At 30.3% G+C, this 15,405-nt stretch overlaps 2 protein-coding genes across 2 annotated transcripts; both read right to left on the reverse strand.

Moving 5' to 3' along the window:
- Positions 1–3,820: 3,820 nt before the first annotated feature.
- Positions 3,821–6,034, reverse strand: LOC105764511 (ribonuclease 3). The gene is made up of 4 exons (XM_012583106.2): positions 5,865–6,034; positions 5,591–5,746; positions 4,263–4,461; positions 3,821–4,182 (listed from the first exon to the last, which is right to left on the reverse strand). The coding sequence occupies exons 1-4, from the start codon at positions 5,970–5,972 to the stop codon at positions 3,959–3,961; spliced, it is 687 nt and encodes a 228-aa protein (XP_012438560.1). The 5' UTR covers positions 5,973–6,034; the 3' UTR covers positions 3,821–3,958.
- Positions 6,035–8,557: 2,523 nt separating this feature from the next.
- LOC105764512 (ribonuclease 1) lies at positions 8,558–10,150 on the reverse strand. Its single transcript, XM_012583107.2, has 4 exons — positions 9,942–10,150; positions 9,689–9,847; positions 9,010–9,208; positions 8,558–8,918 (listed from the first exon to the last, which is right to left on the reverse strand). Exons 1-4 carry the CDS (start codon positions 10,041–10,043, stop codon positions 8,692–8,694), a joined length of 687 nt encoding a protein of 228 aa, XP_012438561.1. The 5' UTR covers positions 10,044–10,150; the 3' UTR covers positions 8,558–8,691.
- Positions 10,151–15,405: the final 5,255 nt, after the last annotated feature.

The following is a 15,405-nucleotide window of genomic DNA, read 5'->3' on the forward strand; positions in this document are numbered from 1 at the left end:
TGTTATGTTTGTATTATTTTTCTTGTTGATTGAATTAATGTGAAAATAATAACTATTGGCATCGAATGGACTAAATCGTAAAATATGAGATATAGAATAATTATGAATAGATACAAGATATCAAATAGATATGAAATGTTTATATGATTGGATGGAACATTTATATAATGATGATACAGAGATTGAAATGATACAAATGTAGTAATAATACTCGTGTGAACTTAGTAAATGTTTAGGATATGAATGGTATACCACTTAGTAAATAGATGGCTTGAGATCCAACATGTGTTGTGGATTCTTTGGAGCTTGTGTGAGCGGCATCAAATCATTCTTTATTGATGGCTTGAGATCCAAACACGTGTTGCGGATTCTTTGAAGCTTGTGTGAACAGCATCGAATCATTCTTTATCGATGGCTTAAGATCCAGCACGTGTTGCGGATTCTCGGAAGCTTGTTTGAATAGCATCAATAAAGCTTACATAGTAACCCTGATTTGAAGCTTGTGTGAACAACCCAAATATGTTAGTTTATGTGAGTAGATCTGTCTCCTGTATTCGAACTCAATTTACTAAGGTTATCTAGGCAAAAATGGTAACTAAACGAAAGTGAAATGGATAGAAAGGTTAATGATTGTTTTGATTTTCATGTTTGCAAAATGAGTGTGGATTAAATGGAAAATGGTATAAATTGGTATGAATGTTTATGTAATTGGCTTAAGAAGTATGATTATATTATGTTAAATTACTAATTTATTTTTTATGTTGATAGATTGAGTATGAATCATAAGGATGTCATGGATTATCTTGTTTGTGCCAATTTATTTCTATTATGTAAACTTTTTGTGAAGTTTAGGTAAGTTGAGTACTTTTATTATGAACTTACTAAGCATTCATTATGCTTACCGTTGTTTCTTTTCCTTGTAGTTGTCGGTTTGCGAAACATGTCGGTCAGATCACCTTAAAGCTCACACTATCCTGTCATCTTTTCAATAGATCTTTTGATTGTTTTAGTTTGGTTATGTGGCCTGTATATAGGTGTTCATACAAGTGTTAAACTTGAATTGATAGTTGGCTTAGCTTGATATAAGTTGAAGTATGGCATTAAGGTTTAAAATTTAAATATGAATGTTTAGTAACTTGTTAGTTTGGTATATGGTATTTTGGTTGCATGAATGAGAATTTAAATGGCATGGTTAAATGTTGAATCAAATGGCTTAAAGGCATGTGAAGTAGATTAAATTGGAGTTGATTGCTTTGGCTTAATTTGGTGCCAAATTGTGGCATATTAGTTGTGATAAAATGTATGGATGAGTTGAAATGAATATATATGAATTGGATTGGTTTGTATGCATGTTTTAGGATGTATTTATGCACCATTTGCTTAGCTAATGGTTTGTCTTGAAATAGGTGTTAAAATGCAAACTTTTTTACCTTATTGCCTTAAGGTATCGATACCTTTGAAATGGTATCAATACTTTACCAATTTTTCTTAAAATTTTCAAACTTCGAATTCCAAATTGGTATTGATACCGGACTTAAGTATTGATACTCTATATCAGGGTGTCGATATTTTACAAGGGTATCGATACATATGATTTTTATTTGATTTTTGTAAAACATCAAGTCGTAAAACTGTATCAATACTTTGTACTAGAGGTATTAGTACCATATGACAAAGTATTGATTTTTTTTATTTGTTAAGATTTTTCTAAACATTGAAGCTAATAATTTTGTTAAGATTTTTATAAACATCGAAGCTAATAATGTTATCGGTACCTATATAGGGGTATCTATACTTGTTGTGGAAATTCTGAAAACATTGCAATTTAGTCATTGCTCAAGCTTGGGTTTGTAAATAAGCTTTTGTAAGCTCGAGTAAGAGCCGAAAATGATAGTATAATGTAATTGTGAAATGTTTTGATTATAAATGCTTGAATTATGATGTAATTTGTTTATTTAAATCCATGTAACTATTTCGGTATCGACTATAGCCTCTTGTAACTCAAACCCGACAATCAGGTCGCACGAGGGGTGTTACAACTGATTTGCAAACAAGCTCCTCTTTAAGTTAGTACATCTCTTTCCTCAAAGCCTCAATAATGGCTTTAAGAACATCATTTTTCTGTGAATGCATATCTATTGTTACATTGTGGGCACACTACATCTCACCATTGATCTCATCTCTTGCAAAGGTCAACTCTTCAATACGCCCCTAAACAATCTTAATGTTTTTCTACATCTCTTATGAATCCTTGATTTTGGCCACTTTACCTTCTATTTCCAACAGGATATCCTTTGAATTATTATCTTTCTTAATTCTCCCACAAGTTTTTGAGACATCTTGTGTCTTACCTTCTGTTTAAAAGGCTAAGATACCATTCCAAAATTTACATCTTGATCAAACCATAGGTGCTTATACCTATTGTCATGGGCCTAGAATTTAACCAAGCAATCTATACAATCTTAGGTATTATATCCACTACCAAATTGCATAAATCAACCTAAGCTCTCAAGTTAGGAGACCCAAAGAATTCTCTAAGGCACTAAAGCTAAAAGATATTAAAGTGATAAAGGAAAGAAAAGTAAAATTTAAGAATATATAGAGGAAATGGTCTTAGTGTATTGATTATCTCAAAAATAATGAAATAAATGAGGCTGAGGTAGGCCTTATTTATAGTTGAGTCCCCTAACATCAATTGTATAGATTAAATCATATCAACAACTAAAGTTTAAACATATCTACATGATACTGTCTAAGGAGTTTAACCACTATTTATCTTTGTCTCTTAGAATTCAAATTAACTTGGTAAATTACAAGTTATTAAAGTGTTTATCAAGTCATCAAGCTTCAAGTCGATGAGCCTTTTAGAATGTTTTAAGAATTGGGCTAGTATTTTTGAATTAAATGAGCCCAATTTACACATATGAATTGCTATGCACAAACCGTGGCACATGATGTATAGGGTGCACTTAATTTCTCTGAACCTAACCCATCTATGTGTTAAAAATGATACCATGGGATTGCTCTGGCTTCCAAAACATAAGATTGTGTTGGTTGTAAAATATGTAAATTTGTTGGACCAACAAATTTATTGAGCATTCAATTTTATTTAAGGAATGAAATAACTAAATTATAGGTCTAACTTATTGATAAGTTTTAGAAAACCGCACTTAAATACATTTATAGTACAAAGTTTTTTGGGTGAAGTATATCTAGTCTTTACAATCAATCATTTTCTTTGAAACTTCTTACAGAACACTTATTTTCCTTTTTCATCATAAAATTTTATGTAAAATGCCATAACTAGAATATGCTTTCCAAATAAATAATATAAATGACTTAAACTAATAAAAATAGAAGCTTAATGATGCAATTTGATGAAAAAGAATGTTTGTGACTTACATAAAAATTGATGTTACCGAAATAAGTTTTGGGTTCATTTTTTTCCTTAAAATGGAGAACTCCTTCAAAGTACTCTTAGATAAACATGTTCATACCTTCATGGGTCTAGTTGACTTGAGTATGAGATAACTTTCATGTCTAGACTCAAATTCCTATTTCACTAAATAATTAAAATTTATTAAAATATGATTAGACAAGAATTTAACAGCTTATTGGGTTTAGGTTTTAAGTGTTAAGTGGTGGGACAAATTAAAATGATGGTAGCCCTTTCGTGCAAGTCATCACATGATCCATTGCTGCATCTAATTAATTTACCCTTTGAGAAGCACTTGCTATAAATTCCTAATATTTCAACCTTCAACTTTTAATCCCGTTTTATTCTTAAACATTGTTGAGAAGCAATTGAAACTTTGGGGGGTGAATCATCAATGGGTAAACTACATTGTAAGAGTTTCAAACCCTCTATTATTGCAAATTACAAATAATTTTTTCCCATAGGATATGCAACAATTTGCTGAATAAATTAAATTAAAACAAATGGATTGGAAAATGGATATTAAAACTTAGGAAACTGGATTCTTGAACCACATTTAGCCCTGGGTAACAAAGGACATTTAATGAAATCTGAACCGAAAGTATCCACACACAAGTAAACTTGATAAAGCTGACTGTTACGAGATGAATCCACATTGCACTCAATGCCGGGAGTAAACCCAACTGCTTGCCTTATAGCATCCTCGATCTCCTCCAATTCATAGAATTCATCATTTGGTTTTATTCCTGCAGCACAAGCAAACTCGGTCAAACAACTATTAACTGTATATTGCTCTGACCCGAATCTTTATGAATTTGGGGGTTACCTGCGCTTGTTAAAGCTTGAAGGAGGTTAGCCTTTTGTTTCAATTGGAGAGCAGCTTCAAAGTATTCACGTTGGTCAAGTTCAGATTCTGAGCAAGTCCCATGTTTGAGCCATTCATGAGTCCAGAACTTAACTCCATCGTTGCTAGGACATGAAAGAGTGGGCCATTCCTTTTCCAGACTCCCAATCAGGCTTGAAATCTATTTACAGGAGAAGCCATTACGTTAATCCCATGGAATCTGTTGGTAAATGATATTTGCGTATTTCTGTGATTAAACAATATCAATAATAATTTGGATTTTAGCAGCAATTAGTATTCTTTTAAGCCACGAAAGACATTTGACTAAATCGAGACATAAACAGGCTGTTGGGTGGTCTGCTTTGGTTTCCTCAACTCTCACTCCCACCAACATGTAAGGTGACAAGTTCGGAAGTTATAGCTGTTATCATGTGAATAAAGTATTTTAATCAAAGAAGAAAGTTAATTGCACCAATATCCTTAAATTATGACCCTCATTTTAAATTAGTCCTAAATTTGAAAATATTCTAATTACATCCCTAAACTATTAAGGTTATACCAATCAGATACTTTTGTTATTAGAACTATTAAATGACACACCAAATCTTCTGTAGCTAAATTTACAACATTCATTTTAAATTATGTCATATAAGATCCAATATATAATTTAACAGTTAATTTAACGATTTTAGTAACAGGATATTTGATTAATAAAATATCGACAATTTGAAGATGTAATTAAAATGATTTGAAGTTTGAGGACTAATTTAAAATGAAGGTTATAGTTTAGTATGTATAGTGCAATTAAAAAAGAAAAGGTTTTATTATTAGCTAACCAAATAATTTTTCTTAATTAGAGCTAACCAAAAAATTTATGTAATTTCAAAACACAAATAGATTTGTCTGGAATAAAAACAATATAAATCTTAAGCATGACCAAATGTGAGCATAAAGTTAATAGCGGGCATATGCACCCAAGATTCTTCTTCCTTTAAAGCAAAGGGCTCAGGGGCTTACGTTTATTGCTACCTGTTTCTTCATTTTATAGGCTAAAATGCTGTTAAAGGTTAAAACGAATATAATTTTGTGTATTATTTTCAACATGGTTTTAGATATGATAGATGTCCGAGAATTGAAGTTGTATCTTATTTTCTTTATTGTCTTAATCATTAATAGCTTTGTTCTAGTTTTCATTGTTCACATTTATCTATTCGAATATTCCAAACCTATAAGCAAAAATAAAAATTGCTGGTCTTCTAAAACCTTAAAAGCCATCACGTTACATATAGTGCCGCAAATATAATATATACCTCAGATTTGTCGAAACGACTGTCGGGATCACAGTTGGAAGGGTAGCCACCATCGTTGTAATTAGGCCAAAGTCCATGGATCCCAAAATCCGCGGAAGGCTTTCCTGTCTTCGGATAACAACATCTTTGTTTCGTGTCGCAGTATGATCCAGGCCACTGTACCAATTTATAGTCCAAACTCCAAAACATGAGCTTAATGATAAACTTCAAACACAAACTAAAAGAACAATATATGTGTATAACATAAATAAGGTAGTCTCATCGTTTTCAGTACCTGTAGAACAAAGTAGAAGAAATCAAAATCTTGTGAGAGACAAAGAACAGGCAAGTATTGTAATGCCAAAAGGTTGATGATAACGATTGAACCTGAGGTGAGTTTCATGTTTTTAGAAGTTTTTTTTCTCTCTTGAACAAATGATGAAGTTGTGTTTGATGGATGGGTATATTTATAAAGGCAAGAAGGGGTAAGTTTTTAGGATCATGGAACCTTTTTGGCAGCATATTCTTGTCAATACATTAATGTTGGCGTGTTTTAAGATCATCTTCAATGGAATTTAGTTTCTAAAACAATGTTTTAATTATTAGGTCTTAATCTTATTGGTTTTAAAGACGTGGTTAATTGGGGTTATAATTAAAAAGTAGTAGCAATGTTGGTGGAGGGGGTGGCCTCTTGCGTGCAAGTCAACAATTTCATCCCTTGTGGCCTAACACGTGAAGTTCCAATCGTTTTGGAAGGGGATTGGTTTGTTTGATAAGGGATCTTTTATTTTTGTTTTTATATATGACAAAATTATCCAAAAAATTAATAATAATAATAATAATCCAAACCATTACTCTTATTTTATTTGGAATGTTATTTAATGCTACATAATCCCTTTTTTATGATTTTTTCATTTGTTTATCAAAATTTTAATTATTACAAAGAGATACTTGTTATACATCTATAATAATACTTGAGATTTAAATCATATTTAAGTATCATAAGTAAAAGTGACTTAATTTTTACCCAGCTTTTTATAAGTAACAGTTTTAAATTATTCTTTCCTAATATTTAAAATAAAACATTTTAAATTAAAATTTCTCATGTTAAATAATTTATGAGTTTTTATGTGTAAAATTCATGGCAGCATAATTGTTCAAAAACAAATTATGATTTTTTATTTAATAAAATGTAATTAATATGCATGCTTTTATGAAATATGTATGGTTTTAAATTTTTAAACATAAATGTATAGTTTTACTTTGATATTTGAGTCGAGAAATTATTATAGAGAACTAATTTAATAATGCATATACTTTGTTATTATAAGTTGAAACTGTTATAAAAATTAAATTAATAAATCATTAAAAATTGAGTGACTATTATAAAGAAGATTGATTGTATATTAAGGGCCTTTTGAATGGGTATTTACTTCTAGTGTGATGTGTTTAATTTTTTTTTTGTTTCACATTACGATACGTCACTATTTTTTTATATTAACCGCAAATAAACGCATTGTCCATTATCTCGTATACCTCGTAATACATGTTGTTGATTACATGCGATTAAAAATGGAAAAGTAAAAATTCAAAGCAGACTAAAAAGGGTGGCAGGCAAATCAAAAGAAGGTATTCAATATGAGGAAGTTTTTTACTCATGGTAGTTGATATCATACACAAGAGTAAAGGCAAAAAAAATTTGTTTTAAGAGTAAAACTAATATTAAATTTGAAGGATTAAATTATTATATTAATTCGTAATTTTATAAAATTTGAAGGAATTATATAACAATTCTCTACTCGGAGGGGGCAAAATTACTTCCTACTTCTATCTTTGCCCTTAACCTTACAAGTATCGAGTGTAACCGTTGGTATGTATTGTTTAAGCACCAAATAATTTAAATTTCATTCCAATTGAAATTTTAGTGTATTTTAATCTATTTCGATTAATATTGTATCGGTATATACCGAATCGTATCGATTGATCCAAAATTTATATATTTTTAAATCAATCTTTAATATTTTCAACTTATTTTTTATAATTACATTAAAAAATAAAATATAATCGTTAAATTTAGTTATTTAGCTTAATTAGTAATTTTAAAATTCATAGTTTTATATTGAGGTATATTTCGTAAAAAGAAAAGAAGAATATTAATATTACGCAAAACAAAACTTAATATTGTATAAATAATAATTATTGAATGCGATAATGCATTGTTTGTTGAGTGTTTACTGGTGGGCTGTACGGTCAAGAGTAACTTAGCTGAGCTATGTTTAATTCACAGCTTCATCAACAGAGATTGGAGGATATGGATTCATCACACTCCAAGGAACCAAAATGCAGTTGTTGATCGAATAGCCAAATATGAGTCTAATAGTCCCTTGAATTTAATTTTATTTCGAGAGCCCCATTATCAGGTCAAAAGATTTTGTTGTCGAATAATGTTCTCTATACATGGACTTAATTGATTTTGATATACTTGCTTAATGCTATTATTTTCTACCAAAAATAAGCATCACAATACATTAATTTGTCTTTTATTATATATGCTTAATAATGGAAGCTGTCATTTTTATTAGTTTATATCCTAAAATTTAGAAGGAAACTCGATTTAGAAGGAAGAAAATGTGTAAAAAAAAATTATTGAATTTTTATAATTCTTAAAATTACATTTAAAAATTAAAATTATTTGTCTAGAAGTAGGAGTAAACTACAGTAGAATTTACGCTTATGTTATACTTTTATCTCGTAGCAAATGCATTGTCTTGTAAAACTTGATGATGAAATTGAACATTTGGGTTCAAGAAAAGCATTGCTTGGAATTAGACCGAGAAAGCAACCCTCCAACAACAATTACCCAGAATTTAAGCTCTAAAAACCTTAAACCTTTGCTTACAGTTTGGTCAACCATTTAAATGATAAATCATGCTTTTCACTTTACTTTTGGCTTATCTGGATTGCGTAATAAACTTTATAACGCATAAATAACAAACACTATTTCTTTTCATTGAACTGGCATTTGGGTGATGAGTCATTCCAATCATAAAATACAAAGACAACAAGCCCTGAACATCACGACATGAGAAATAAAAATGCTGGAAACCCAAATATAACAGAGTCTAAAAGTTAGGAAATTCAATCTCAGACCCACATCTCTTCCCTTTAGGAAAAACGGGGCATTCAATGAGGTTGGACCCTGATTTGTCTAGGCATAGATACACCTGGTAAAGTTGGCTGTTCCCTGATGAATCTTCATTGCACTCTATCCAAGGTGTATACCCACTTCCTTCTTTTATAGCATCTTTAATGTTCTCCAAACTGTAACTACTTCCATCTGGCTCGATTCCTGCAATACCCAGAATTTTTTTTTTTTTGTAACAAATACTACAGCAATTAAAGCTAATATGAATAGGAAGTTTTGAGTTTTTATGGATTACCAGCAGCTTTAAGAGCTTTAAGGAGATTGGCTTGTTGCTTTAAGCCGAGTGTAGTTTCGAAGTAGCTATGTTGATCAAAGACAGACTCGGAACAGGTACCATGTTTCTCCCATTCATGTGACCAAAAACTTTCCCCATCGTTGCTTGGACAAGACAATGATGGCCAGTTCTTTCTCATGCTACTGATGAGGTCTGAAATCTACGTGTCAACGGGAGCCAAGATGAAATTATAAAATTTCAGGGAGCTAAAACTAAAAATATTTAAATTAAATTATTTATTTATTGAAGGGCCAAAATTTGAATATTTTCATGTTTAAATTTAATGTTTTACGTTTTGGAAGGCCTAAAATAAGAATTATACCATTTGGCTAAGGGCAAGAACATGCCTATGAATCAATTTTTCTATATATTTAACACTATACCTCCATTTTTATGACCAAATACGTGTAAGACAAGAATACTTGAAAAGTTGTAGCAACAGAAGTTGCTAAAAATTAAGAATAAGATGGTAATATATAGGAAGATGAGCAAGGGAAAGATTCCCAAGACCAAGAAGGGTTAATATATTATTACTTTAAAAAATTACAATCAATTTATCAGCCTGTTATGTAATTTCATATTGTGACTGCTATTTAAATTTCCACTAGGAAGAACAATAATAATAAGATGAAGATTATACCTTAGATGCGTCAAAGGGGTTGTTAGAATCACAATTTTGAGGGTATGACCCATCATTGTAATTAGGCCAAAGTCCATGAATGCTAAAATCAGCAGCAGGCTTCCCTGTTGTAGGGTAACAACAACTGTTCTTGTCTGAGTCACAGTAAGCCCCTGGCCACTGCAAGTACATAAAAACAAATGAAAAACAATAGAATCCAAAAAAGAAAAAAGAGGAGGAAAAATCCTTGTTTCTTAACAATCAAACAACTCACTTGTTGAACAAAGTAGAAAAAATCAAAATCCTGGGAAGCACAGAGAAGTGCCAGAGACTGCAAAACCAGAAGATAGATAAGAAGTAAAAACTTGGGCTCCATTGTGTTTTACTTGATAATGTTGGAAGAGTTGAGAATGATTAAACGGGTTTTATAAGGTTAAATGGAAGGTTTAAGGTATGGAATCAGGAGGCGGATATCCTGAACAGATCCTTTGTTAGTTACAAAATCTGTATATCATGTAACGTTTGTCCGCTCATTTTCATGTTCATACTAAGCCTTTTCATTTTATGGTATGAATCCGGTTAGACATTTTACTTCCTTTTTTTGTTTTCTGCTATATATATATATATATTGACTCGTTGATTTGGACAGCACAGCAATAAAATTATATGAATAGGATTAATTTTTCTTTTGACAAAATATAAAAGAGTATTAATTACAAAATAATACTAATATCAGTAAGACTTGGCATCAAGAGCCGTCTATTTAATTTTTGTATCTGCTTAATTTTCAACGGGTAGTTCATTTATCAATTTGACCAGAATATGAAGAGCAAAATTTACATATTTTAGTATCTTTTTAATTTCCACATGCCAATCATATTTGCATAATTCTTGAATTCTTAAAATCAAATCTCTATTCTATTGACCTTTGATATCTTCCTGAATCCCCTTAATAACTAGAATTCAATCCGTATCAATAATAACTTTATCCCATCATCCTAAGCTACTCAAATACCATCATAGATAGCCCAAAATTTTACTTACTCTACATCACATCTTCCAATGTTACCTCCTATCCCACGTTTAATAAAACAGAGGAATAAACAAATATCACACTTCTAAAATTAAGTACAAGATGAAAAATTAGAAGCGAAATCAACATTATTAATTTAACAAATCGGAAATCAAAATTTAAGAAAGTGAGATGGTGACACTTGGGAGCAGATGGCAAAGCAGGTAATGGGAATCGACCATATTATTGATTGGTTGAGAGTTGAAAGTATGATGTTTTTTATTTAATGTGCAGCTGCACGTTCATGGATTTAAGAATGCCACTCTAACCCATGTGAAGTAGACAGGTGTCTTTTCAGTTTTCAGAAAAAATACAGAACATCTCTGCACTTTGGTGATTGGAAATTCAATTGATTTTATTATTATTATTTTAAGTTTCTTTTCTCTTTACTATTGCTGTCGAGTTTGTTAGTATTAATCAACTCCTCCAAACAATCTTATCATTATTATTTGGGAGAAATTTTCTCACAAAAGAATGTTTTGTTTCTTGTGCTGTACCAAAGGCCAACGTGTCATGAGTTACTACCCTGGGAACTTGATTAACATAGTCATTTCTCTTTTGAATTCCCTCCAAACTCTTACAATACCAACCCGGTTCCCATTCGAACCCCCCAACACCTCTAAGCTCACTAAGGCATTTATTTATATAACATTTTATTCATTCATTTTAAATCACATATACATGTACATAATGTTTTCAATTTACATATTCACTTTTATATAATATACTTGACATATCACATGTATCACTTAGTATCACATTACTTATTCATTTTGAATTACATAACAACATGCACTATATCTTCACTTCATATATTAATTCACATGAACATTAACATATCACATATTTACAATACTTTACACTTTAAATTTTAATTCACTTTCATAAAACACTTTACTTAAATATTTATTTCACTATTTTAGCACGCTTAGTAATTTTTGAAACTTTACAATTTAATCCCTAAATTCATGAAAAACAAAATTTATTTTTATAACACTTTGATGTCACTTTTCATTTCGTTTAAACCTTTAATCACAATATTTATTTCAAATATCAAGTTTTACACTCTTTATAATTTAGTCCTATCTATAGTAATTTAACTATTCTACATATGTTCATTTATCAATCAATGATAAATAAATAATTTTTCACTCTTTATAATTTGATCCTTAGTTTCATAAGATTCACTATAACACCCTAATCCCGAATACAAAGTACTCGAATACTAAGGTGCTACATTAGGTCACCAGAGCAACCCAACAAAATTTTCAAATAATTTTAAACATTGAAATACATTTTATATAAGAGAAAATACCATACATAGTTATACTAAAAATAGTAATAAAAGTAGTTATACAAAATATGTGAAGCACCAATATCATCGTATAGCAAAATAGTCAAAATAACAAAAATGATAAATGAGTTACAGACCTACAAAAAAATACAAGTAAGGCCTTAGGAATATAATGCCCACTAATAGATAAGGTACTGTACTCTGAATACGTGATACTAGGAGTCTCTCATCGGTGATATTCCTCGGACAAGAACAAAAGTCTACAAATCTGAACATTAAGACAATTTGAAGGCTGAGCTTTACAGGCTCAGTGGTACACAACAAATCTACCATACTTCAAGCAATTCATAAATGTAAGCATGCAAATTAAATGTATACATAGAAACATGACATGAGTATCAAATAATTAAATCACGAGTCACTAAATCTACAAAACCAAATCACTTGCATATCAAACTTGCCAAACTTGTTAGATTGCACATACTACTCAAATAATCGGGTATCCGGATAGTCCCACGCCACTCATGGCCGCTAGTCAAATAATCTCGGGTGTCCGTAGGGTTATCTCGAGCGCCACTCATGGCCGCTAGTTAGGTTAGAGCCCAAAGGTTGAGCACAAACAAAGCATCAAACATATAATCACAAATATACAACCATGACATTTGAGTCTCATACTCGTTTCAACTTGCTTATCATTCCAACTAAAATATTAACTAATGAGATGTGACAGTATGCTACCTTGACATTCTGACCTTTTCTCATTCAAAAATTAATAACTCTTAATATATAATTCTAAATCGAGCATTCGTTTGTTTTAAACAAAACTAGACTTCTGTACGGTTATAGAGATATAAGACTCACTTCCTATTTTATCTTATGAAATTTTTGGTTGGTGATTTTTCAAATTCATTGCTAAATCTGTTTTATAAAAATTCTGCTGCTAGTTTTTTATGACCTTTCAACACTCAAAAATTAATCTCTTTTAAAATAAAAAAAAATTAATCTTTGTTTGTTCTAAACGAACTAGACTGACTCACGGTTACAATGATGTATAGATCACTTCTTAATTATTTTTACAGAATTTATGGAGAATTTTTAAACTTACTGTTCATGTAATAATTTGTTTCTGGCAGATTTCACATCTAAGTTTTTAGCGACATTTTAAATCATCCAAACATGATTTCCACCCAAAGACATATAACATGCATGCATTATCACACAAGCATCATATTTATGACTTATCAAGAAGCACAGGAGAGTTAGAGGGTACCACTTTGATGGAAGAACACCAACAAAGTTTCTTGCCTAGCTCTCCACTTTGGCTTTACCCTTAACTTTAGAAGATTCACCACCCTCTTTAACTAATAACCATGTAACACACAAGATTTCCCACAAAAAAAAAAAGAGTTGATAGGATGCAAAAATACTTGTTTTAAATAAATAAATAAATAAATAATATATAAGAATATGGGTAGAGATTTCCTCAAACTCAAACCCTCTCAAACACCCAAAAACCTTCACCTAATTCATCCTTGATGAACATAGATATTTTATTTTCATGGAACTTTTAAAAAAAGCTAGATCAAGTGTAACAATCCGATTTTCAATGGCATCAGAAACAGTGGTTTGAGACCACCAAATTTGATGAGTAAGCTCATAAATTTTATTATTTAATATTTACGAGTCAAATGTGATTTTAGAAAGACTTTTGAAATAGTGAATTGTGTTTTAGAAGGAATTATTAGGTTAATTGGTTTCGAAAATGAGGTATCGAGACCTCAATTCTATAAACCGAGCCATAAATATTTCTATAAATATTTAAGAAGTGTCATTAAGGTAGTATTAAAGTTTCGTTAGAAAATTTTAACGTTTTGATAGTTAATTAAATAAAAAGGACTAAATTGAAAAATGTGCAAAACTTGCTAACTAAAGAAAAGGTAAATGGATTAAATGATAAATAATGAGAACCTAAAAAGAAAATTAGCCCAAGGAGGATGGCTGAGGCGGCATAAGCACAGGAAAGAAACAAAATAAGATGAGTTAGAGGTAAAATGGTCATTTGGTGAAAATTAGTAAAATAAAACAATGACCAAATTGAATTCTAGACATTTCTTCACCAAATTTTCAGTCCAAAAATGTCATAGGAGAACCTTGAAGCTGGTTTTTATATTTATTTTTATCATGTAAGTTCAATTCTTGTCTTTTCTTGAAGTTTTTGTATTTTTAAGACTTTTACAATTAGGTCCAACTATCTATTTTATTAGTTTTTGATTTTATTGGAAATTTTGAAAGTTACCGTTGATGGGTGCTGGATGTTTTTGATGAAATAAGATGGAATTGAAGCTTTAATTTTGTTATATGATGATTTTATCAAGTGATTTTGATAGGTATTAATTTTAGGACCAAATTGTGAAAAGATTAAATATTAGGATTTGGTATTGAAATTTTGAATATCAAGAGATGTTTAATAGCCTAGAATATTTAGACAAATTATCAATTGAGAAAAATTAGCTCATTCGGTAGACTAATTAGTGAGGGACTAAATTGCAAAAGTAGTGAAAGTTGGGGTAATTGTGTAATTTCAAAAATTGAGGGGTATTAATTTAGAAATGAATTGAAACTAAAATATAAGCTAATTAATGGATAATTTTATATTTTAGATCAAGAGCCCGTAGATAATCGTGAAAAAGGAAAATTAGCAGAATAGTCCATGAACTACTACAAATCCTACAATTCAACCCAGGTAAGTTCGTGTAACAGCCCGATTTAAGCTAAATCGGGATAGTGATTTCGGAACCACAAATTCAAAGTCTCAAAATTATTTTAATATTATTTTTGGTATTTACAACATGTTATTTGATATGTGTGAAAATTTCATGATTTAATTTTACCAAATAGTTAGTTAATTTGATAAAAGGACTAAATCGCGTAAAATGTAAAAGTGGCACACTAATTGTTTAATTCTTTATTTGCTATGATTAATTAAATGTGAGGTCCTTATGATGTGATTAGACCATAAAGGAGATAGTGGATTTTAATGGCTTGGCATTTGTGTAATTATTAATGTTTCAAAAGGTTAAAATAGTAAAAAGGTAATTAAAGTTAAATTAAAATAAAACAAATTAGGTTGTCATCTTTCTTTCATCATTTTGAACCGAAAGTAAAAGCTTGGGAAGCCATTTTTGGAGTTTTTGCATTCAGCAATCTTGTATGCTTGATTAGGGTATGTTTTGAGCTCGGTTTTTTTTTATGATTTTTACGTTTTTGAGATCGTTGCTTCGTATACTAGCTAGTTTGTGTTTTAATTTTTGAAATTTTTTTATGATTTTATGAAATGTCATTGATGAATATTCAAGCTTTTTGATGTTTGAT

This window comes from Gossypium raimondii, chromosome 12 (genome assembly GCF_025698545.1).
Source record: "Gossypium raimondii isolate GPD5lz chromosome 12, ASM2569854v1, whole genome shotgun sequence".
Classification (NCBI taxonomy): domain Eukaryota; kingdom Viridiplantae; phylum Streptophyta; class Magnoliopsida; order Malvales; family Malvaceae; genus Gossypium; species Gossypium raimondii.

Coding starts and splice junctions, on each gene's coding strand:
- LOC105764511 (XM_012583106.2), bottom strand. CDS start 5,972: ATGAAACTCACCTCAGGTTCAATCGTTATCATCAACCTTTTGGCATTA. Junction 5,747..5,864: donor TCTTCTACTTTGTTCTACAG/GTACTGAAAACG, acceptor AAATTGGTACAG/TGGCCTGGATCATACTGCGA. Junction 4,183..4,262: donor TCAAGCTTTAACAAGCGCAG/GTAACCCCCAAA, acceptor CTTGTGCTGCAG/GAATAAAACCAAATGATGAA.
- LOC105764512 (XM_012583107.2), bottom strand. CDS start 10,043: ATGGAGCCCAAGTTTTTACTTCTTATCTATCTTCTGGTTTTGCAGTCT. Junction 9,848..9,941: donor TTTTCTACTTTGTTCAACAA/GTGAGTTGTTTG, acceptor ATGTACTTGCAG/TGGCCAGGGGCTTACTGTGA. Junction 8,919..9,009: donor TAAAGCTCTTAAAGCTGCTG/GTAATCCATAAA, acceptor TGGGTATTGCAG/GAATCGAGCCAGATGGAAGT.